Below are 25,324 nucleotides of genomic sequence, written 5' to 3' on the forward strand. Positions count from 1 at the left end.
TGATAGTGAAACACAAGATGTGGAAGCAGACACGAAACAAAAACCTGAACCGCCATGTGAGCAAATTATGGATTCTGATAGTCTTGAAGAAAGTCTTTCTGTGGCTGGTCAGCAAGATTTGGTAGTAACAGATAAGCCAAGTATTACAGAGGGCCCAAAAGAAAATCTCTCCACAGCCGAACTGGAAACTCTGCGTGATCACACGGAAAAAAGTAGTACCACAGTAAGCACAGAAACTTTGTGCAGAGTGGAGGAAAGTAATTCCACAGCTAGTACAGAAGCTGTTATGATAAATAAGTAAACCACACAATCTATGGTTTGATAATCAAACAAGAAAGAAATATTTTCCCTGGCGTAGATTGCTTTTGCAGAAGTAGCTGGAGAGAACTTGGCAAGCTCACTGTCTACTTAGTAATTTGTGAATGGAGTTTCCTCTTTGCACACTATTAAATACATAGAAGTAATACTCTTGAATTTGCATTTTTAAACTTCCAAATTTGGAAAGTCTAACACTGCTCTAGTAACCTTTATTTTTGTCTGCACCATATTCTACCATATTATGGAAGAAGTTTCTGTCTAACATACGTGATACAGGCTATAACATAACACATGCACCTGTAGAAAAGTAATGTTTATACATGTCAGCATTATGCTAAATAAAGTGAGAAAAAGAAAGTTGTTTGAACAATTTTGTACATACGTAATTAATGCAGACAGCCCTATTTTGTCCACTATTTCAGAAACAGGTTCCATAAGAGACTTAACTGCAATTCTGTTTTCCCCTAATGCAGAAGTGGTACTGAATGGCAGCCAAACTTACAGTCCACCAACTCCCTGGCAACATAATAGTCTTTAGTAAGAAAGTTGTAAACTCAAGTCTCTGAAAATCAAGTAATTTTTACCTTAGCAGTTTTCTGGCCTCAAAGTATAAAACTGTTTTGTGTTTCAATTTTTTTTTTAAGTAAAGTCAGCTGTTCAAAATTTCAGTTTGTCTCTGTCTAGACCTGCTTTGTCTCAGACATGAAGGAAAGCAACTTAAAACAAGTAAACTCCTCACTTACTGTAAATCAGTTTAATTAGTGTAAAGCAGAGAGGCATTCACAAAGAAAAGACTTCCTGGCCAGAGCAATTTGCAGCTACAGTTAAGGCAAGCAACAGGAAAAGGAGTCAAATATAGAATGTTGGCACAAATACAGAGTTGTCAGAAATACACATCTGTGGCTGACAATGTGTTTCTACGAGAAGGTGAATAAACCTGGGAAAGGTTGGGAAAAACAGTATGGGAATGAGGGAGAGAGAGTTCAGGCTAGAGCAACTGGCAAAATAAATACAAAAATAACACAAGGAAGTTCATTAGACTGGAAACATGTTCAGTGTGGTCTAACAAGGTAAGAGTAGATGGTCTAACAGTAAAACAATGGAATTGTCAGTAATTCTGCATTTGAAGAGAATGGTGTGTTTTCAGCAAAAGTGAAATAAATATAACTGTATGAGGAGGAAAAAAAAAATTTTTAACTGTGAAAGTGCACTGCACAATGGTTACAAAAGATGAGATGATGAATTTGACAAAAGGCAAAAAATTCCTGTATTTTATAAAGTGACTAGAGAGAGTCACAGCCATGCATCAGCCTGCACATGATCCACAAATTGAGAATCAAATCCAGTTGAGATAATTTTAAAAACCACGAGACAGAAAAACTAATGTTCCAGTTGCTGGACATGATGGAGTATATCCAGTGATAAGCCCAGTTGCTCTACTAGCCAAATAGTCTGTTCTTTAACCCAAGCAAGGGTTGACCTTTCAGGATCTGTGCAGAGTTTTGCCTTGCTGCACTCAGACTGCAAGGAACCAACCTCATCATTATTTCTACAAGTGTTTTCACCAAAGCTGCCAACATCTTCATGTTTTCCAGCTATAACTTCATTGTACTCTGTCCCAGCTGGAGCTGTGTGATTAAGGTCCATGTCCTGAACAGACTCTAAAACGTGTCCGACATGTGGCTGTTCAATAGAATTCAGATACTTAAGCACATCTTCTTCATGCTTTCCAACCACATCAAGAAGATTATTTATCTTACTTAAAGCAGAATCACATCCATTAAAGTGACACCAGGATAAGAGAGCACTGAAAAGTGAAGAACAACAACAACAAAAGTGATGTACATGTACCCACACAGACCTCCAGCTGTTGAAGGGAGGTAGCAATGTGACGAGATTTCTATACTACATAAATGTATATGTTTCATTCACATTTTCTGGGAAATTCAAGCAGTAGAACTGAATATTAAACTTAAAGATGTAGATTCAGATAATTTTGGAAGAGCAACTGAAGGACGATTTTTAAGAATGATCACTCTACAACCAGGTAGGCAATTCCCTATATTCAAGATGTGAGAATTCTCAGGTTGCTCACTTTGGACAGATTCAAAATGGACTTTTTTTTTTTTTTTTTTTTAATTAAAACAAACAAAAAACTGCATGCATGGTCCCTCCGCACACACACTACCTTAAGGAGTTTGTAACCTACTTCAGGGTTCCTCTGAACTGGCCACATGTAACCATCAGCTCAGCACCGTGTCTGTAGCCTTGATTAAAACCTTCCTGGAGTGCAAGTTCTTTCGCAGCCTCAATTCCATCCCTATAGCCTTCCTATAATAGGAGTAGTGGAATAGGTTGTTCAGAAAATGAAAAATTGGACTTATGACAATTTCATAACAATAAAAAAAGGTTTAAACAAGTATTCAGTCCCTTAAATTACAGCTTCTAGATCTGAACATCCCTCCCAGCTACACCCGTACTGCCAAACCAAAACATGCTTTTTGCAGTGCATTATGATTTACTGTCTGTAAGATCCAGTTCTTTTCCAAAAGGATCCCCAGAAGGTCAGAAAATAAGAAAAGTATTTTTAGAAACATCAAAAAACGAGACAAATCCGCAGGAAAGCATGCTTGCTTTCATGATGACCAACTCCTTTATGAAAAACTCCTCACATACCACATATAGATTTCTAGACATCTAAAAATACATAGGCTGCAAAGCCTCCCCTTTAGCAGAGGTACTTTCTTGTCTGTAATCCATATACCTGTTTTCACAAAACTAATTATTGAGCCTCGCTTCTCTGTTTGCCGGATCTCACTCAATTAAAGAGTTATACTGGAAAAAAGATGGTGATGGAGTGAGTCACATATAAATACAGATAACATTGTGATTGCTTTCTGTAAGAAACAGCTAATGATTGTTAGGCAAATTAATTTCTTTCTATTCTAATCACATTACCATATAATGTAGAATAATTCTTAACTTTTTTTCACACCAAAATTGCAAGTTGTAAGAGTGAAAACTTCTAATTGCTCATGAGAGAAGAAAACCAGTGGCCTTGCTAGAGAAGTAGCCAGGAACAAGAATGTTTCTTTATTTCACCCAACATACAGCTCTAACCTCAATAACATTTTATGATTTTGCAGTATCTACTCATAAAATACCAGAGGGATTTGTGTAAGAACACTAAACAGCCCCTTAAGAAAACCAGTCTTTTCAAGGGACTCAGATGCAGGAAACTTTTCCTTGGAGAGTAACACAACAGCTCTGTTGTAACACCCTTCCTCATCAACAGCCTACACAACAGCTTCCATTCATGTTCTTCAGCCAAATGCTGTTCACCCGTGAGCAGACGAGCCCTACTGGCCCCACTCTGAATGATAACATATCTGTTGAAGTAACCTGGATTTATGTATTTGTTTTGTTCCCTGCAGAATTCCAGGGAGGGAAGGGCTGCAGAAAGTAGCTTTCATAAAATATTTTTTTCACTAGAATAAATAAGCCAAAGAGCTACCCAGACCACAATGTTCAATTGTGGTTCCACATGGAGTCACACATCTTAAATCTGACTGATGAAGAACTCAAAAACCAAACATCTCATATTTATTTATTAGCACTGTTTAGCTGTGTTGCCCTACATCTACTAGTGGTATATCTACAAGTATGAAGCAAATTACTCACATCAGAATTTAGCACTGCCTTTTACAAATGCATATGGTTGTACAGAGGGAGCCGATGTCTTGGTAAAACAGTGCTTTGCTCTGATGACTACTAGGATAGAGTTTCTGTAAATCCCTGCTAAACCTTCCTGACATTCAGAAGAAACTATACAATAACTTTTAAGCAGCCACTCTTAGTGTTCTGCTTTAAATCAGCCATATGTTTATCAAGGTATCGATCAGTAAATATAAAATGGTTAAAAAGACTACTAAATCATTGTTATAGAAATACCTTTAATCTTTTTTTCATGGTGCTGTTCCATTCTTTCTGTAGTAGATACATCTCATCTGCATCTTCATCAAATATATCCTCACTGGATTGGCTGACTGCAACTTGTACCCAGGACATAACAGCAATGATGACTATGACCTCTGTTTATCTGGTAAAAATAATACTGAGAAACTCTCAAAAGTCCCTCTGGCGAAGTGTCAGATTAGAAGTATAGGCAAAAAAATTGAGTTCTGAAGAGAAGTCATGTCAGGAGCTGATTATTCAACCTGTACATTTGTTTCCAAATGGAAAACAGATGCTGTTTACCATCAGGGTGCATCTGTCAAGAGAAGACAGTCAGATCATCACTGGTAAAGCAACTTCTATACTTTATGAGAACAACTTAAGACAGTAGTTTCTACCCTTCTTATGGCACTGACATGCATATGCACGTCAAATTAGTGGTTTTAAATGTTGCTAGTACATGAACAGCAGGCAGAAACAACTTTGACTTGATCCTGATAGCAGCTGACAAACAGCTCCACATAGCTTCCATGCGGCGCATTAAGTTTACACACAGGTAATTGTCTGCAGAGTTAATAACAGGCAAGGACTTTCACCTTCGATTTTCAGTTTCCTGGTTATGCCAAATACTTAACCATTTTATAAATCTGGAATAGAAAAATTCCTTTATAATTTGAATAAAGCATTAGCTACTTCTACTGCAGAGAGAAGAAAACAGAATTGGATTATTTCATATTTTCCACTGAAAAAAACCTTAAGAGGCCACTCACAACTAATTCATTGCATCGGTGGAAATTCCTACAACCCACAAACGCTGTTTCTCGTACAGGCGCCAAGGGCTCTCAGGGAACCGAGGGCGGCAGGAGCCATCCCGCCCTCGGCCACGCTGCTTTTCCCGGGACACAACGGGCTGGAGTCTCGCCGCCTGCGGGCTCCCTCCCCGCGGCGGGCCAGAGGTGCACCCCACCGTCCCCACCCCTGCCCAAACACCGGCCGAGCCCACAGGCCCCCCGCCGCGGCACCGGCCAGGCCCCGACCCGCCATTTCACGGCCGGCCGCTCAGCCCGGCAGGCGCCCAGCTCCCCACAGGCGGCCGCGCTGCGGGGACCCTTCTACCCCCAGCTGGCGGCGGGCGCAGCCTCCCGTTCCCTCGCCTCGCCTCCCCTCTCCCGGCTACTCGCTCAGACCCCGCCGCCAGCCCAGCCCCGCGCCCCATCCCCTCACCACAGCAGCCTCGCCACCACCCTCCGCCGCCTGCTGAGTACCACCATCTTAACTGAGGGCAAACAGGCTTCACTGCCGTCAGAAGTAATAGGGGCGCGGCAGCCATGTTGGCCGAGGGCAAGCTCCGCGTAGGCGGCAAGTAAGGAGCCGCCATCTTAACCAGCACCTCTGTGGCTTCAAAGCCCGTCTGCGACACTGGAGGCGGGCTGCCATCTTGAGTGCGGGCGCAGCCTCGCATCCTCCTCAAGGAGGCGGGGCGGGGTGGCCGGGCCGCTGGGCCCTGCTGCCCGCCGAGGGGTGCGAGTCGTGGGAGTAGGCAGGCCGCCGGCGGGCGAAGGAGCCGTTGTTGTGAAGCCCTGTCCCGGCTTTCTGGAGCGAGGGGCGTGTGGCTGCCTCAGGCTAACCCCGGGGGGAGCGTGCTCCCTGGGGGGCGGAGGTTTCGTCCTCTTTTCAGTCATAACTTGTGGAATTAAAAAAAAAAATCTGCCTTGTTGGCTTCTGAATCTTCAAGGTCCTTGTGTATCAGGCGTACCCTTAAGCTGTCCTCCACAAGATTTAGGCATTACAATAATAACTCCTTTTTAATATGAAGGGTGCCGGCAGGAGTCAAATATTTCATTGCTTGCTTCTATTAGAGAAAACAGTAATATTCTTCTGACATAAATGCAACAGAATAATGTGCTTTTCTCGGTGCATGCTGCATTTGGCTTATGAGCATAAGTTTAAACTTGGTTAATCTTCATGAACATACTATACACCAACCTTGAATTCAAGTTGTATGTTTCTTCAAATTGCCAACTCCTGTTACAGTAAATGCCCTCGTACTGAGTGCTTCTGCAGGTCCCTGAGAGGGAGCATATTTGGCCCTCGTCTGGAGAGGCTGATTCCCCATTGACCAGGCTGGCCATGATACCACACTCACCCTCCAGCGACTGCCGGGTGTCCCACCTCCTGTCCCACGGATGGCTGGCGAGATTCATTACAGCAGGGCTAGGGACACTGCTGTGGATGACAGGAGAGCCTGTCCTCACACTGCACGTACTGAGAGATGAACGATCGTGCGCCGTGACTCACAGAGCCACAGGACTCTCATTCCCCTTGTCCCTCTTGTTTTGCAGAGACAGCCTGTCCTGCTCGTGGCCCTTCTCGGACGCTCGCTGCTGGTTGCATGCTGAGGTATCAGTGGCCAAGCAACCCAAATCTGTCTAGAAACTGGTGTGTCGGGTTGAAAAGACACTGGTGCCTCTGGATGGCCAGAACTGTGCATATCTGTTCTTCAGCAGTTACTATACATGTCCATGACTGCTGATTTCCTAGCCCAGTTCTATCACTTCTACCTCCTGTCCGGTAGAGGCTTATTTAGCTAGCTCTCCCATTTTTTTTAAACAGGCAACAATGCTGAATATAGCCTGCATGGACAGATGCACAGTCACAGAAAAGCCTTCTAGCAACAGAAACTCGTGACCCCTCATGACCAGTCATAATGGCACTACTAAACCTGCATTAACCCCTTGCTTATCCTCTTGCACTCTGTCCCCTCAGCCTCTTGCTCTTCTGGAAAAGATATACAGGTAATGTCTCAGGGTCACTGTGATTTTCCCAAATTCACACTATCTCAGTTTAAATGTCTTACAGTTACCAAAGCTGATCATTCCACATGGGTGTTTGGTTAACCCTTATAACCATGAGAAACAATGAAGAAAGTTCATATTCCCACCCCTTTCTCTTCCTAGTTGTGGGTGGATAATTTGGTGAATCATTGTATATGTAGAGCAGCATTGTTGGGTTATGAAGTACAGTTGCAACTTGAAGACAAGTTGGTTGTATGCTGTGATGGCCTTGACAGGGCTGCTGGCAGGGCTTGAGGGTGAGGTGTAGTGCCTCAGGGTGTGGATGTTTTCCACACCTATGTATGTTCTAAATAAAGCAGTGTCTGCATATTATGGTGACACTTTGTAATGACACATGCCAAAGGATCAAAACACAAGAACAATATTTCACAGGCTACAAAACAGTTCTGACATTTTTGCAGAATAAAGAAAAGTTACCTGAAAATGTGAAAAACAGAGTAGTAGTTGATTTGTGACCCGTTGTAAAGTTTGTCCCTGCCATATCTAAGATAAAAACTGGCTATTTTTAGGATTATGGTACCCATTATACCAAAGGTACCTCTGAGCCATGAACATGCTTGCCTCAGCAGTTACTCCCTGCACACCTGCAGTACTGGGGAGAGGTTACAGAGGAGCCAGTACAAGTCATGCAGAGCTTATGACTACCAAGGGGTTGCAAGAAATTCTGATTTCAGATTTCTGTCAGCTTCAGCTTAGTGGTAAGGTTTGCCATTAAGCAATCAGCCACGAATGAACATGGGCTGCTCCTTTACACCTTTATTATCGTACATAATGCTTCAGATAAAGCATTGCTCCCATTCATATCATTATTACACACTCTTGTCTTTCAGTCGTCAGTGCCTCAAACCCAAACTGATGGGAACAGCCACTGGATTTTGTCATAATGCACAAAGATGCCTCAAGATTTCAAGATTTTTGAAGGGTGGTTGATTACCATAGCCAGGACTTGTGCTGTGTATGGGCTACTCTGTGGAGCAGGATGATCACATTCTCACTAGGGCAATTTCTACTGCTGTGTATTGCTGTCTCTGGCAGAGTTGAGCTAAGGCTTGTGAAGGGCCCAGGGCAGAGGGCTATTACACCGTAAGTTATTCTCCAATCATACATGCTTATTGTCATGGACTGACAGAATGATGTTTCATTGGCTCTAATTGTGGGAGTAATACAATTCTTTTAAAAAAATCACAGCTCTTAAATGGTGTTTGGATGAATTTCAAGAACATTTAAATCACTGTTCACTTGTTCTCTGTAGTAAACAAGACTGAACATAATGGAAAATAGTAAGCTATTGAAATGTGAGGAGATTGAAAACCATCAATATTTAATAAAGATGGTATATGCATTGTCACCAAACATTGCACAAAGTTTCTGAAGAGTCTTAAACCATAAGTCCCTCCCAAAATGCGTATTCTGCCTATGGTCAGGTCTGTAGTCTTTTCCAGGTATGTGGCTCTACTGCCTGGTCAGATTCTAGGCTGTTTTCCTTGAATATGGTGAATAACAGGGCATCGGTAGGACTGCCTACAACAGCAACAAGACAGACACATTCATGCTTACATGCAGCCTTCGTCTCTGTCTTGATCTTGGCTCTCTGCATTTTTCCTTCATGCGAAGTATGGTGGGGTTGTGTACAGCTGGCTGAATGTTGCAATAATAATACAGTGACCTCCAGTGCTTAAATCCTTTGCTTCCAGACCTACCACAGGCAAGGAAACAGTGAGCTAACAGGTTAACTGCAAGGTCATAGCCTTAATGAGGTTTTAAATATTGCAGCTCACAGCACAGGAGACTATAATGACCCTAAATTAAACAAGACGGTTAAAATAAACCCCTAGGATCAATGATTATTACCAGGGCACAGTAATAAACATACATTTCTGTGTTTTCCTATAACATCTCTCATTCAGGATGTTAAGGTAATTTACTAGTAAAGCCTTATCACCCTCTTGTGATGAAGGTAAGTAATACATAGGAATCACTTACCCGTTTTTGTGAGATCACTTCTCTAATATCTAATCTCTTCTTTAATAGCATACGATAATATTACACAATCCTTTGGGTCAAAATGTCTCATTTAATGTCAGAAGAAAATGGAAGAATATGGAAGAGAGATAGGAATTTATGAATATATCAAGGGTAAATGTCTTAACATTCACTTCAAAGCACCACAGGAATCTTTATAACCATTTTGCCATTACTTCTCACACAAGTGTTTTCAAGGAGAGTATAGTTTTCTGCCTCTTCCTTCCCCCGTATTACCAAAGCACGGAACTCTGATAGTTAAATGTTACAACAGGGCAATTTTCCTACTTGCAGAATCATTACCATTTCGGATCCTGGCAAAAAAAGAAACCTTCCCTGAATATTCCATGGACTGCCAGCAGTTTGGCTTGTACTGAATTATAAGTGGAAGTGGTTAAGCAAAGTAATAATTTTTTTTCCCCCTCCTTTCCCCAGACTTGCTTTGAATGTCCCCAGGGAAGCCAGGCTTGCAGTCTGAAAACTGTACTCTGAACTGTTGTGTACTAAACAGAGCAGCACATACAGTTTATTAACACCAACGCAGTTCCCCTCCATCTGTCATTTTCCTTGGTTTGCTCGCTCCTCAAATGGGTGAAATTTGTTGTCCCCAGATGCGGTCCATATTTTCATTCTGGCACTTCAAAAACAACTCTAACATTGCAAAAAAGATAGTATGGCTGAGGTCAAAACGAGCTATATACACATTCCAGCTCAAGATTAATGCTGACAGAACAGAGTATAGTATGGGACTACACTATTCTTTTCAGAATATACAACAGAGAAGCAAGGAAGGAATATTCTTAATTGTCTTCAATCTGTTGACAGTGAGATTTTACAGTGTGAAATTCCACATGAACAGAAAAAGGTTATGTCAATAAGGGCAAGAAAATGTAATAAATTCTACGTTTTGGTTGTGTAGCTGAATCATGTATCTACTGAAATTGTAGTATCAGTGATGAGTCTGACTGGTTTTGTATCATCAGTAAATCAGGACCCTGTAGCTCTGTGACTCAGATATCCTTCAATAAGATTTTTCTACTTTATTGGTTACATTTTTTGATGCAGAGCTGCCTTTTTTGTTTGTGTAATAATTGATCATAATATGCAAATAATTACTGTAAATGTAGTTGGTCCAAGGAAAATGCTGTATTCTACTTAAGAATCACACAGACTTTTTATCACACTTGCATTGCTTCAATGGGAGAGAAACACCAGCTCTTGTCCTTTGGCTAAGAGATGAATTGCCCTCTCTGTTTTATCCCTTGTATAAACTCAGGCAAATGATGAAAAACTGCAGGAATAGCAGCTGTAGAATGCTGATCCAATTGTCTGAAGTGAATAGAACTGCTAGAAGGCATAAAACTTGTGGAGTTCACTGATTTCTTTGGCACCTGAAACCATGAGAAAACAATTGTTTCAGTGACAATGCAATGTTTCTGAAAGGTTGAGGTTATGACAAGGGTGGTTAAATGGTGGCTTTTGAATTGCATGTGGGTTGTGAACAATTCCAGTACAGCATGTATGCTATATCTGCAGCATGTAATTGGTTGTTTGGCTGTGCTAGCACAAAGGCTGCTGGGCAATTCATATCCTCAGCTGTGGAAGAAAGCGAGCTGGCATCGCTCTGCCTCTTGGAACCCAGCTATACACTGGGGCAGGCTCCCTCCCACAGGGAGCTACAGCCCTCTGCAGAGCCATTGTCATCTGTAAACTGCTACCAGAGCTCTCTGATGAGGGTCCTGCTAGGTGAGACAAAACAATTGCCCAGGACAGCGTATTGCTGGGCACGGCAAAATGTTTATGCCCCTTTTGGCCATTTTTACCTTGCGACTGCTGCTGCAGCCAGGTGGGGTGTTAGATGTTACTGCACCGCCCCGGCAGGGCAGTTGGGCCATGACTTTCCCTTCTCCTAGCTTCTGTCTTCCATTCTTAGTCCTTAACCAACGCTGGAAGAGCAAGTACCACTTTGCTGACCGCTCTGACTCTGATTTATGCTCAGCCAACTGGAGGTGATGGCATGTAGCTAAATACTCAGGTATTTATTGTCCCACCTTCCATTGAATGTGATCTTACCACTTTCCTGGGTTACTTTCTCAGACCTGCAAGTATAGGTGCTCATCTTTCACAATTACCATCGGTGTCAGTGAAAGGTGCTATCTTCAATAGCAACTGCAGGTGCCATGCAGCTAACAGAACAGGGAATTTGACATTTAAACAGGATGAACAATTGCATGTGGCACATCTTGAATATTACTTACTAGTCTGGAAAAGACTGAGCACGGTTACTTATAGTTACTCCACATTTGTTTCACAGGACTTAACTATATACATTCACACATGCAGTTGCCTGCCTACACTTCGCCATTGTATTTTGCTCAGGAACAAACAAATGCAGTTCATCTGACCCAACAATAAACCACCATCTAAACAAGTAACATTAGGTATTTTTTTTTTTTCATTGAATTATTGTGGTCAGAATCTGTCACCCTGACTTATGCTGAGAAGCACATTGCTATTCAGGTAGTTATTGATTTCTGTGGGTTTGCACTCAGGGTGATGCAGTTCTCAGCATGCAGGATCACAGAGAAGGTGAACTTTCTCATCAAATTTTCAGCAGCAGAAGACTTGGTAGCTCCTTAAGAAAACTGAAACAGCAGTGGCCATGTTACAAGCTCAGGCCCTGACTTTAGAGTAATCAGATGATACATTCAAAGTCCAAAGCCGCCTTTTTTACTCATCCAGAAGCTGCAGTGAGTACAGTGGCTCAGTGGGATATGTCAGGCAGGCTTGGCTCATATTTTAAATAGTGATAATGAATAGCTTCAAAGTTCTGCAAAGAACTAGGAAAGAAGAGCTACGAACCATCCTTCTGTTTTGTGAAATAAATGAAGTCACACCTTCAGCAAAACTATATGTTGTATTTTGCCATTGACTCAATGTATCAGCTGGCTATAAACAATCTTACAAGTAATGCAGGAATTACATAGCAAAATCAGAATGAATTCAGCACCACCTGAAGGCTGAGAATTGAATTCCATGGCAATGTGACAGGCACTCTATGTTACAGGAGATGAAATGTAAGGGAAGCTAATTTGAGGCAATTTGTGCAGACACGGCAAAAAGTTCTCTATAGAAATGGACTACCTCGTTTTATTTCTTCCTAAATCCAGATTCCAGTCATTTCTTTTCCTAACTCCCATACAGATATCAATTCGTCTGAGAAACTTATCTCACTGCAATGGGTTTGTTTAGATAGTTCAACTCAGGTGAAAAATACACCTCAGAATGGCAACTGTGTTATAATTTTAATTATGTAGCAATTGCAAACTGATCACATTGTATATTGTAAGGTTTTAGAGTATCACCTGTCTGTGGAATATTAGTATCAAGGTCTATTCCTGTTATTTGTAGACATGCTATACACTGAAATTAACTGTCAGTTCTGTTCCCAGAACTTTATAAAAAATTCACATTTAAAAGGCTTTTTCTGAATCATGTAACAAATTAAATTTTTTCTTTTTGTGAACTATCATATTCTATGGAGGAGCACCCATCATCACAATGTTTGGCAAAGGCATTTCCAGTTTATTAAAGAGACTGTGATTTAATAATTTGGCCAATGAAAATCTGCAGGTCGTCTGAGAATCATCTTAACACATGTGGAATAGGTTCCTTTTTTCCTAGCAAGAAAGAAAGTAGTGTATAAATGTTTTGCTAATGTGCTGAGGGCTACATTTTATCCTCATGCAATATTAGCTTCTCAAGAAAATTCTCAGAATCTATTAAGGCATAAGATGGTGTAGTCTGTGATTACTTGAAAACATAAAACCTTGTTTTGTCTGTCACTCCCACCCGCATACTCCTGCGCAATTGCTATTTTCTCTTTCCAGAAGCTAAAGCAACACAGACAAACCTTGTTTCCTGAATGACTGATGGGGTAATGAAAATTAATAGTGGCCCCTACAAACACCATTGATTTTTTAAAATCTCAAAGATTGACACCTTATTTTTGTATTTGAAACAAGCATATGTCTGTTTGTTGTAATAAGTGTAGGTATGCATGTATACCCTGATACCTACGAGCATTGTCTGCAGACTCTGAGGAGCTCAGGGGCATATTTCAAATTCACTTCAACAAGGGCACCAGGCTGTGTAATAAGGATTTTGTAAAAATCCATCCCTTAGAATCTTGTAAGTAATCTCTTGGATATCCTACAGGCTCTCTTTCATAAAGCTTTCAACAGAGTTGAGTGGGCTGCACGCGTGTGTGTGAAGCTGCCCTGATTGAAATGCCAATATTCTCTCTCTCTGTGCTCTGAAATTTACTATTGCAATAAAACGGAAGCATTCCCTTGCATACAAACTGAAGTGACTGTGAAGAACAACCACTGAAACCCTCATTTATTTCATGGTTTCGGTTTAATTGACATCAGCGTTCAATCCTTCCTACTGGCCTATTCATTGTCTCCCTCTCCTGGAGATTCAGTCTGGATTCAGTGTACAGCAAATTCATTACTAAACTGCAGCACCTTCCCTCTCTGAAAGGAAGGGGAAAGAAAGAAGTTACACTGTAGTTAGAATCAGAAGAATCTAATCTTAGTATTTTTCTTTTATCTACTTTTTTTTGGTTTTTTAAACGTTTAAGTATTTCCCACAACACCCACAGCAAGCAACCCACACCACCTTCCCCATCTCCCTGTCCAAGTCTCTGTTGAGGGAAAATATGTTAAGAGGATACTTACCTATCTCCCTGACTCCAAATAACCAGTGCCAAGATGGCGTAATACAAATATTTCCGAATAAATCATGAAATGATTCATGGGTAAAAAACATTGCAAACAATGTATTTTAGGCATATTATTTAACCAGCAGCAATAAACCTGGTCATTTTGTAAAGAATATGAATAATTTGTTTTAATACTAAACGATGAGAATTCCTGTAAGAATGACCCAACCAGCTCTAATCAGAGACTGGGGAGCATGTGGATGAGTAGCATGCAGTGTGCAAATACATAGGCAACGATGGGAGGAAAAATAAATTGCTCAGAATGGCGAAGGGTCGCTGGTACCCACCAGTCCTTCCACAAGAATGGGGCCCAAAATGTGTTTGAAATTAGGGTAGAGTAACTGGTGTGGTGTAAAATAAAGAGAGCAAGGAGGCAGGTTTGCTAATATATTGCCTCACTTGAGGAAATAAAAAAAATTATTACCTGTAGGAAATAGGAAGAATTATATGGGTGGGGCACAATTCATGGAGTGTAGCCTCCACGTTAATGCAATTTCTTGGGAAAGTGTTGGGGGAAGGATGTGGTAACATATTAGGGAGTACAGTGCTACAGATGATATTTTTTAATACTAAACACACAACGATCCTAATGCTCTTTTAGGTATAGTGCAGACCATGTGGGAAAAAGATCCCCCAAAACCTGGCTTTCTGGTATCTTTCTCCTGTTCTTGGGACAAATCCTCTTCTAGAGCTCTCTCTGACATTTGTATGACAGTAGTTGTTACCTGTGGGGACCACGTAGCCTTAGAGCTCAGCTGTGGTAGGGATGGTATTGTGGAGTAAGATGATTATGAACTCTAGGATAACCACTAAGAAAATACTAATTTACTCTGCACTTACAGCTCACCACATTTCTAAATTGTGTCAAAATTCTGGTAAAAGTTAGGGGCATTGGCCCGTGGGATTTCACAGCAGATGCCACATCAATGCTATACAGCATAGCAGCAAGGGGTGAGAGCATGGTGAGAGCAGAGCCATTCATAAGATGGAGCAAGTTTATTGTTGCTTCTGTAGCTGAGAACTTAGAAAAGGTCCTAACTCTTCACATTACATCTGGTGAAGTGGAAGGACAGTCTCAACTTCTACTGTGGGCTTAGATTCCGCATTGGTACCTGATTAGGAGTCAGATTCAAAGTAGCTGAACCAAATCAAAAAAGTGAGGTAGATGCTCTGTTTCTACTCCATTCAGTGGACATTTCCTAAGTATTTAGTCCTTAAAAAAATAAAGAAAAGAGAAGAAAAGTAGAGGTATTGTGTAAAAATATCTACAGAATCTAAAGCCCTTCAAAAGAGCACTCTGCTACTAAATAATGTAACGGCGTGTATCACTCTTTCATTAAATATCAATAAATAATTTAAAATTACAGGTAATTTGAAATGCTTCTGAAATTATATCCATTCCCCTGTTTGTTCTGTATACACTTGTAAGGGGAGTTTTGTGGGCTTTCTTTGGTTTAAACTCTTGATTTTGAAATTTTTCTTTGCAGTCATTAGCATTAAGAGAAAATGGAAGAAGAGTGGATAAGTCATTATTTATTTGAGATGACTATTAGGAATGGAATAAAGAAAGATTCCTTGAAATGAGAATAAACCTTTTCTTTGGCAGATTAGCTGCTGGCTTCTAAATCTTCCTCCTGAGAGGACGGTACACAGGAGGTAACAGGATATTATGTCTTTCCCTCCAACTAGCTGTTAGCAGATTTGCAAGAAGTCCAGGCCATCCCTTCATTAGTTCTCATGCCCTGTTTTTGGGCAGCAGGGTGTGATAGTGAGGCGTGGGCCTTGGGTGAAACTTTGGCTTTGCTGACATTGATTCAACAATTCATTGACTCAGTAGGCAGGATTTCAACCCATGTGCCCCAGCCAAGTGCAGGGCACAGGCTAGCCCTCAATGTTTAATTATAAGGTGTGGGTTGTTCAGCAGCATTTTATGTCTATGACAAAAAGAACCTTCAGTCAAATCTTTGTGGGTAACTGACATATTATTCCTTCTTTGCTGGATCAGAAGTAGTGGCCTGACCTTAACCATGTCACTGTCTTCTTGCTGTATACATTTTCCCCCTCTGTAACAGAAAGCAAGGAACTTTACAGATTCTGAAGCTAAAATAATGAGAATTTGTGTATGCATATGAAACTCATTTCCCAGTACACTGCCGTAGATAAAAATCACAACAAATGTACTTTAGAGTAAATGAATGAAATTTAAGACTGATACTGCAAAATAAATTTGGACTGGCTTTTTTTGGTGGGGGGAACTCATTAGACTGTGAAAATTAATCACACTGTGCATAGTACCCCATTGGCAAGACATTACTCACTGCAAAATAATTCTGTTGTTTGGGGACTTTGCATGTATCCTAGATTGATGGTGATTCAGTGTTTATTGAGATTTTTGGTTTGCATCTCATTTATGTTTATGCCTACCAGATGGTCTTTATTTGTCACAGTATTTCTTAGGAATTTTTTTTTTTTATCGCAGATTTGAGTGTCTGCATGATAAAGATGCTCTATAAGTGAAAGAAGAAATTGAGCAATATTAAACATCACAGAAGACAACTGATTGCTAAGGGTAAAGAAAGCAGATTATGGTTACAAATAATAGTTTAAGAGAAAAGCCTGAAATGATCTGGATTTTAGTTCTAGGGATAAGATCTTCAACCAAAATACGTATCTTGCTGTGTTTCTAGTCTTGGATTTGGGGATTTAAAGTTAGGAAAAAAGCTAAAGTAGGTCAGTCTCCAAGAAAACTTTTTTAGTAGCAAGACTTCTTTTCTTCTAAACAAGCCATTAAAATCTCATTGCCTGAGACATTAACACAGAGAAGCCCAGAGTGCTTAATTTTGTATTATAGGCGTAATATAGGAGTAGTGTAAGAAACAATATCTGCCTAAACCTTTCAATCCCTCCTCCTCAGAATAGTAGACTGGTTAGTGTTAGATCCGCTGGTCCGAGGTTCAGTCCTCACTGTTGAGTGTTGCAAAGATCAGAGTTACAAGTGGCTTCTTGTATGAGAAACAAATCTTGGCCCTTGGTCTCCAGGGAGGGACACTGACATGTATGGTATTGTTTGTTTGGGCGATATTGGTCTTGCTCCCCCCCTGTCCCCCAGTCCCTTCCTGGAATAGGAAAGGCACATAAAGATTTTGGAACCCATGAGAAATCTTTCATCATTTCAGATACTGGAATAGTCTTTTCAGTCTTTAATGGCTGAAGCTTTATGAACAGGAGTTTAGGTCATACATCTTCAAGGAAGAGTTTTCCCACAGTAGATACCAGAAAAGCTTTTGACAAATTTCCAGGAAAAGGACATCTTTCTATAAGATACCCTGATAATCCTTCCATGTACAGATGTAGAAACTGGCTTGAAAAACTCCTGGGTCTGTTAATCTTGCAAAATTCAGCTAATAGTCAGATATGCTCTTCATGAAAAGTCAAATGAAAATATAACTAATACAGCTCCATAAATATATATAGGGAGAATAAAAACAAAGAATAGCCTTAGATAAACCCAGGAGGCAAAAATACTAACTCCAGAAGTCCTTCTGTTTCTGTCTTGAAGCTAACGGAATTATTTTCCTTCAACTGTGAACGAAATCAGTAAGCTTGAGACATGATGCTGAAGGAAAGCTAAAATAACTTGAGTTTGGAACCATAGACCATTGTCCCAAAAAGAGACAATGCAAACAAGAATTAGTTACATCACAGCACTTTGTTAAAGTGTAACAGTGAAGAACAGGAGGCAGTGGTACCAATTGCTTGGTAGAGATTATGAGAGGAAAATTGTTTTCTGGTAAACTGAATTAAATCCAGAGTGACCAGAGGAGATGGTAGATGGAGTTGGTAGTGAAATATATTCAATAACCTCTAAATCTGTCTCCTTAAGTCCCTTGGTAATGGCAATATTAACGGCAATCATGGTTAGAAGTCTTTCACTAAAATAAATAGAGCTTTGGCTGTAGTCTCCACTTCTTTCACAGAGTAAGTTAAAATAAACTTTCTATTATTTTCTCACCCATGATATGGTTCTTCCCATTGGGAAGTACTCAGAGGAGCCTAGGAAGAATCAGAAACCATTCTATGAAAGCAAGAAGGGAGGACAAAGCAAGTAAAGATTGGGAGATTTGGAAACCCTGAAAACAGACACCAGATATTTTGCCACGCACAACAAAAAGAGCAAAAGTATTGGTGTACCTGAAGTATGGACAGCAGCTCTGATAACTGATTAAGACTGTGATATGTCTATACTGCACATTATTAAGAGCTGAAAAGCAGATAGTAGTTGGTGTTAATTCAAGTTGATCTTTTCTGTGTTATCCAAGTAGTTTCCCCAGTAATGTGACACATATTTAAGGAGCTCACAGGAAAAAAAGACTGGTGACATTTCTGAAAAGATATATCTGGCCTTCAGGAGATAAAATTTTTACCATGCCTTTTCTATTTCTTGATTCTGTATTGACACCTTTCCTCCCTCCCCATATGTTCAAGTTCTCCTGAACAAGTTTTCATTTCGTAGAGTCACTACTAAAGCTGTAATCACAGCTGGGTTGGGCACCATGTCTCACCAGCCCAAGGCAACTCAGATTCATTGTTTTTGTGGGACCCAGTGGCAAACAGGAATTACAGCATCTTTACCCTGTTGCAAACACTCCTTTTTTCCTGACCTCTTTCAATTTGAGGAAGATAAAAACTGTCACAATTCTCTTCAGGCAGTAATTTTTCAATAGCCATTGGTGAAAAGCACTATATTTTAATATCTGTGCATTCTTATATGGAACAATGTAGCTATTCAGAGTGAATAGGCTTTTCAGGAATTATACAATCCTTTTGTAAAGTTCTTTCTCACTAATCTACAGCTATGGCGTTAAAGATATCCTTGGAGAGATTTAGGAGAGCAGTTCTCTGCTCCACTTTAAATTAAAAGAAAAAAAGAAAAGCATGTGAATTCAGTACTGTTATTAGCTCAGTAATGTGAGTAGTATATGCTTCATCATAAATATCTTTTCTTGTGATGGAGTGGGCAAGAAAATGTTTTTTTTCCCTAAAAATAATCTTCACCCTTTCGCACAGCTCTCCTCTGGCCTGTAGGTGTCATAGTAATAATATGGATGAAATAGATAAATCTTAGTCTACTTACATGAAATAACTTTTTGAAAAGCAATGCTCTTGGTAAGTAAATACTGTTATTTTTTGAAGCTTTGGAACTGGAGAAACTACTCTAGTGTATAGACAAGCATACAATATAAAGGATTTCATTGCACATTCTCTACCTCCAAAGGTGATGTTTCTCACGTTTCTCAGCTAAAAAATATTTTTCTCAAAAGTCTTATCCTGAGGCCTCCAAATCTGAACTTGCCTGTCTTGATCCCGCTCTTCATCCATTCTCCCTCTCACTCTTGCTTCTTCGTAATATCTAACTCAGATAAGAGTCAGATAAGTGACTAAAAAGATTGAAAGAGCAGCATGTTCCTCCACCCCTTGAGGGAGTAGAGCAGTGGGCTGTAGGTGTAATAAGGCCACAGGATGAAGCTGCAGCGAATACTAGGGAAACATCTAAGGAACCTAGTAGTATCAAATACCAATTCTCAAACTCTGTTGCCTACTAAGTAGTTAAGGACACCAAAGCTTAGATTCACCCAGGCTAACTTCAAGCCCTTTCCTGAACACCTGAATTAAAAATGTTGTCACATTGTATAATTGATGGAATGGTCAAGCATCACCAGGAGAACACTGGTCTACCCAAGATGTCAAGTTCTCTCCAGCTGCAGTGGAAGCCAACAATGAACTCCTATCATGACATCCAAGGTAAATATACAAAGTCATATGGGGTAAAACTAGGCCAGTTTCACATTAACGATAAGATATAGTAAGATCCAATAACACATTAATAGGCTGCTTACATAAATGTTATTTAATCTACCATTGCTATGCATACAACTTTGTAAACAGAGTACAACAGCTATTCTGCTTGGCCAGTGCTCAGCACTACAATTTGTAGAAAGAGCATAATGTCCTCCAGGGGAAATTTCAGTGGCAATTCTAGTTCATCAAGGACAAAGGTGTTGGAGCCTTGGACATTTGTAAAACATATAGAAGAGTGAACTCTTAGGAACAGTTTTGGGAATGTCAGTTTAAAGCTTTCCCTTTAATAACTACCTGAAAAATGGGACTAGAAAAAGGAAGTTCTGTATCCTATGCATAAATGTGCAGTGCAAGAAGGCTTATAATTTAAAGATTTAGCCACATGATTAAGTAGAATTGGTAACTTTCTGTCTTGAGCCTTCTTTTCTCCTCAAATGCGAGGAGAAATGGTAAACAATTCTTTGATGTAATTTGAAAAATATCTGACTTATGATGTAGGACCCGAGGTCGTAAAAATAGAATCCTTGCTTAGAACTGTGAACCCCCCTTCTGGTTTACTAGGTAACTCAGTAAAAATTTCTGTGCTTATAGCTGTAGACATTCATTTATAGAAAGAACTAACTTAAGGATTTCTGATTATTGCAGCATGAAACCAGGCTTTAGTATTTCTGAATAAGAAAGGCCCATCAAATATATACTGAGGACCCTAGACCTTGACATTTCTGTGACACGTGAATCTATATATTAATTTCCTCATGTATTTCCAGATAATGATATAATCTTATCCAAGAATTTTAGGATGCAACTAGACATCACACTCAGTTTTCTTGGAGCTGTATGGCTTCTTTAGCTCAACATTATTATTTACCCCTGCTACCTGGAATAAAGCATTTAGCATTTCCGTAGGTATAAAGAGATAAAGGCTGCATTTGGAAGCACTAATGGATGTTTACATGTGGACACATGTTTAGCTAACATCGGCCGCAAGAGCATTCCAGAGGCCTTTAGAAGACCTTGAACAGAATAAACAAGAAGACTAAAAAAGAAAGATGCCAATTAGAAGAACACAGGTGCACATTCCACGATAAAGGGAACTTGGCACAAAGAACCTCAATTCAGCAGTTTATCTTGACCAATTAGACTGAGACAAGTTTCGCGTGTTTTAATTGGTATAACCAATTATGTCCTATGTTTATGCGCGTGTACAGAGTTAGTATAACCAATTATATCTTATGTTTATGCGCGTGTACAGTGTTGATATAACCAATCATATTTTATGCTTGTGCGCGTGTACAGTGACTTTGCAGAATATGTGACTATAAGTATGTGTGTGTTTTAGCAATAAAGTGTCGTCTGTTGTCTGCTCTCAAGATTACAGGCGTCCGTCTACTTCAATCTCCTCATTTACAGTAGATTTTCAAATCCAGTTTCAATACCTGGATATTTCCATTCTGATCCAAATATTTAAAAACCTTCTTAAAGTAGTCTAAATGAAGCTTTGAAGTTCATGCTCTAGAACAATCTTACTGCTGATCACATTACACAGTGAAACACTTCACCATGCATTTGCTCCAGACTGTTAACCCTTAGTCAGCTGTAACACACAGAGCGACATGTGCTAGGAGATGATGATAGTTTTGTTCATTTTATAAGACACTCCCCTCTCAGATACTAGTGTATGTCTGCCAGACATTATGTGCTGTTAGAAGAAACTGGTGTGTGTGTGTGTGTGTGTGTGTGTGTTGCCTTGTGGTCTTCTATTTCAATCTGTTGGTGGGTAGTCTGGTAAGAAAGGGGTGCCAGAAACTTACTGTGTATCTTGTAGCTGGCACCATGCTTGAATTGCTGTTGAAGACAAAGGGAGTAAAAGGTGCTCAGAATCAGCTCTGTAATTCTAAAAGTTCAAGACATGAGGACACTACTCACAATTTCCAACGGAAAGCATATTAGTTAAAGTTTTGAAGGTCTGGGGTCAGTTCCAGGTGCACCCATGAAGTTGGCTAATCATTCCGATATACAGAAGTCTGAGATGTGTAGAGAGTTTTGTTTTTCATACTACTCAGACTAGTACTGGCTAAATTAAGAGGTCCTGCCTGTCCACCTGCTGTAGAAGTATTTGACTTGTTATGCAAAGTTTCGCTCTGGCTAAACTAGAAGTGACACTGGGAATCGTACTGTGCTCTGCCTATATTTGAAGGCTGTGTCTAAAGCATGTTTTTTGGTCTGTCCCTTGGAAGATGTCCATGTCTTTCAGAATGACAGGGACACAATATGACTCACTTCACACAACTTTGTTTCTTCTGTATAGATATTTACACATCTGAAGAAGTCATCCTTGCCTGCCCTTATAGATATTGGGCAGAAATAGACAATTTAAAGGCATGCTTTTTGATATAGCTAATTGTTGCCTAGAAGTGTCCATTTTTGCTCCATTGACTCTAAAGGTGCTCAAGACTATTAACTCAGAGGTAAATGTGCATTTACTCATATAAACCAAACAAAAAAGCCTGATCCCATACAATGAAACAACTAGGAAGATTTCCAGTTACTTCAGGGAAGTCTGAATGCATAAAAAGATAAGCTGGAAGGTTGGATGATGTGAATCTTATTGGACGTTTCTGTATGTAGAAGTATACCTGAATTCTGCACGAGTTACAACAGCCTAGTTAGAGTAGGCCACACAATGGATTAAATTGCAGTAAGAGCAACCAAGAACATGGACTGTTTAAAAAAATGAACAAAACCAATCAATATATCAAGATGAATGAAAACATCCCCCATCATCTAATCTGATCCCACTAGGTAGGGCCTACGGCAACCCTTCTTTAGGACTGAGATGTTACTGGTGAAAAGGGAAAGCTTTCTACATAGGCTGCTGGGAGTACAAGTGGAATGAAAAGAGTTTGGAAAAAGTTTGTAGAAAATAAGACAGAATCTTCTTTTGAAACCTTGAGGTTTTTTTTTTTTCTTCCTTTCTGTATCTGGGGATTTCTCGTGCCCTTGCAACTATTTTAGTTTACCTTTTTTATAGCTAGTCAGCACACATGCCACTTTTTCTTTTGCAGGCTCTGGAACTTACTGTTGCAACTGAAAAGAGATGCAACAAAGACTTCCTGTCAGAGACAAGGTTGTTCCCCGCCCCCAGGATAGCCTATTAAAGCTATAGCATCAATGTTTAGAGAAATTCACAACTTTTTCTTCCTTTTATAAAAGGAAAGGGAAACAATAAACAAAAAAAGTAAACAAGAAAAACCTTTTCCAAACCCTATATGAGGCGCATATCAGAAGACTTTAATGATCTTCATCAGAAAAAACAGTGTATCAGTAACTGAGTTCAACAGCCTTACTCAGTAAAGCAACCTAACCCATACAGGCAAAAAATTTTAACTCATGTAAATTACGTTGGTGACAGGAATATTCTCAGGAGCAACAACTGCACTGATTCTTGATGTTTCCTTTTACAAAACAAGAAGTAATCCCTCAATATATCTCAACAATACTGGAATGTCTGTGGTTCAAAGGCACCTGTCACTTGGGAGACTTACCTAGCCCCATAGCTTTTAAACTCAGATAACTAATTAGCATCTGATTTATGAACGCTTCATATCAGGAAAGAAACCTGAAGTTATTGGAAAGGGTCTTTGTCAGAAAGTTGTGCTTAAGGAAAACTTTACAAGGTTTCTCTGCAACCAGCATTACTTCTTATTCTATGAAGAGGTAAAAAATCCTGTAGAGCTCTTTTAAGTCCCAGGTAACTTTAGAATGAGTTGGTTTTTTTGTGTTTGGGGTTTTTTTTTGTTTGTTTGTTTGGTTTGGGTGTTGTTTTTTTTTTTTTTTTTTAGTTTTTGTTTTGTTTAATGTTTCTCGGAGGAAGAATTGTTAGGTGCAGCACATCTCAATCATACTTTGACTCAACACGTTTTTGTATAACATTCTGGCAAGCAGCGAGAACTCTGTTATTTTGTCAAATTATTATTTATTTAAGGGTTTTCTGTGACTTAATGATGCTCCCATTCTTATAGGGAACCTTTTAACAGAAAGAATTGCAGAACCTGCTGTTCCAATGTGCTACAGTATTGCAGAGCCTCTGCTCTCAAGAACATAATGTTGAAATGTTAAGTAAATAAAAATAATAAGAGCTGTTTTGAAGGAACTGGTGCAGGCTGGCTATTGTGTGTGCTCCTTAGTATAAATACAGGTATAAAAAATTTTGGATCCTGACTGAGCTGCAGCAGTAAGAATGGATGTGAATTATATTTTTTAAATTATTTACAACTTCACAGTGTCTGTGGCTTTAAATTATTGATGCTAGTGACAGTAACTGTCAATGAGACAAAGCTTCCACTGAAACAGCAGCAGCAGCATGCTATGGTGCTGGGGACTGGTTTTGTTCAGCCCTTCCAATCCTTCTTATTAAGGAAAAATGTCACTTCTCTCATGTTAGGAGAGCAGAAAAAAGGAAGCAACATCATTATTAAAGGAGAAGTTTCCTGCAATAGTCTTTGATTGCAGTCTGTGTCTCAGAACTCTTGGGATAGCAAAAATGTTCTAACTGAGCATGAAAGAGGTCAATCTTAGCAGTAAGTGACTGCATAATGTTTGCTATAACACTTTTTTTACATGTAGGGTTATAGCAGCAAAAAAGTCCCTGCTGCACCACAAAGGATGAGGAAGCACTGCATGTTAGAGAGACTTTAGGGGGCACATTTGTTCCCTCCTACACTCCACAGTGCATTGTCTAGGGCAGTGTAACTCCACATTCAGTCAATACCTCTAGGACAAAGGTATTAGCCTCTCCAGATGTGTTAGAAGCACTTGCACCTCTGTTGGTATAGCAGCAACAATCAGTAGTACTGCAGATCATCTGTCTTCTTTATTACTGCTGCTCTCTCCCGCTGACCTATGCAGCTGTAATCTCCTGAATCTGTCTGTCTATATCTGACAGCTTCCTAATAAAGTTCTGTTGCTTTAGGTGCAAAACGACATGCCTGTTTTAAGTATGGTGGTATAGGGCTCTGTTTTTCCTGCTGGTTTATTCAAGTTCAAAGCAACAACACACTAGGTGAAGTTCATGAAGAGAAAAGGAGTACTATGTGTTATTTGGAGCTGGGAATTTGGTTGGACCCATTACTGCTGAAAGGAGAGAAGATTCCTGATATGAAAACATCAGCGAGCCACGTGTGTGTACTGCATATGTACTGGCAGAATGGGAGAGAGCTGTGTGGAATGTGAAATTGCATCCTGTACTGCTGGGGATCAGGTGCCAAGTTGTATAAAGACAAGTGCTGTATTAAGAGTGGGAAAATGACTGAAGAGTGACTCTCTGTAGAGAATGATTTCCAGTGGAGGAGAACAATCATGCTACTTTTGTGTCCTCTTATGTGCACGGATGGAAGGAGAGAATCAAAAGTCTTCTGCTGTCATTTAAGAAGCAAAGACCATCTTAATGACTTAGGAGATAGTAATAGGCACATGGAAACATGCCGAGGAGTCTGTGAAGCTGCAAGAAATGAAATATGCTTTTATAGTT

At 40.0% G+C, this 25,324-nt stretch overlaps 1 protein-coding gene and 1 long non-coding RNA gene across 4 annotated transcripts; one reads left to right on the top strand and one right to left on the bottom strand.

The window, feature by feature from the left end:
* Positions 1-1,057: 1,057 nt before the first annotated feature.
* YAE1 (YAE1 maturation factor of ABCE1) lies at positions 1,058-5,736 on the bottom strand. 3 transcript variants are annotated; one of them, XM_030009383.2, is made up of 4 exons: positions 5,497-5,736; positions 4,270-4,588; positions 2,528-2,649; positions 1,058-2,125 (listed from the first exon to the last, which is right to left on the bottom strand). In XM_030009383.2, the coding sequence occupies exons 2-4, from the start codon at positions 4,384-4,386 to the stop codon at positions 1,699-1,701; spliced, it is 666 nt and encodes a 221-aa protein (XP_029865243.1). In that variant the 5' UTR covers positions 4,387-4,588; positions 5,497-5,736; the 3' UTR covers positions 1,058-1,698. The 3 variants fall into 3 exon arrangements, with proteins under 3 accessions (XP_029865243.1, XP_029865244.1, XP_040978575.1); XM_030009384.2 differs by having other exon boundaries at positions 4,270-4,417; positions 5,497-5,563; XM_041122641.1 differs by lacking the exon at positions 5,497-5,736 and adding an exon at positions 5,043-5,264.
* LOC121233205 lies at positions 5,516-14,370 on the top strand. The gene is made up of 4 exons (XR_005932118.1): positions 5,516-5,635; positions 6,615-6,672; positions 9,444-9,552; positions 11,083-14,370. It is a non-coding gene; the product is annotated as an uncharacterized LOC121233205 (long non-coding RNA).
* The last annotated feature ends 10,954 nt before the right edge of the window (positions 14,371-25,324 follow it).

Source organism: Aquila chrysaetos, chromosome 3 (genome assembly GCF_900496995.4).
Source record: "Aquila chrysaetos chrysaetos chromosome 3, bAquChr1.4, whole genome shotgun sequence".
NCBI lineage: Eukaryota > Metazoa > Chordata > Aves > Accipitriformes > Accipitridae > Aquila > Aquila chrysaetos.

Coding starts and splice junctions, on each gene's coding strand:
- YAE1 (XM_030009383.2), bottom strand. CDS start 4,386: ATGTCCTGGGTACAAGTTGCAGTCAGCCAATCCAGTGAGGATATATTT. Junction 2,650..4,269: donor CCATGAAAAAAAGATTAAAG/GTATTTCTATAA, acceptor CTCCTATTATAG/GAAGGCTATAGGGATGGAAT. Junction 2,126..2,527: donor CAGTTCAGAGGAACCCTGAA/GTAGGTTACAAA, acceptor TTCACTTTTCAG/TGCTCTCTTATCCTGGTGTC.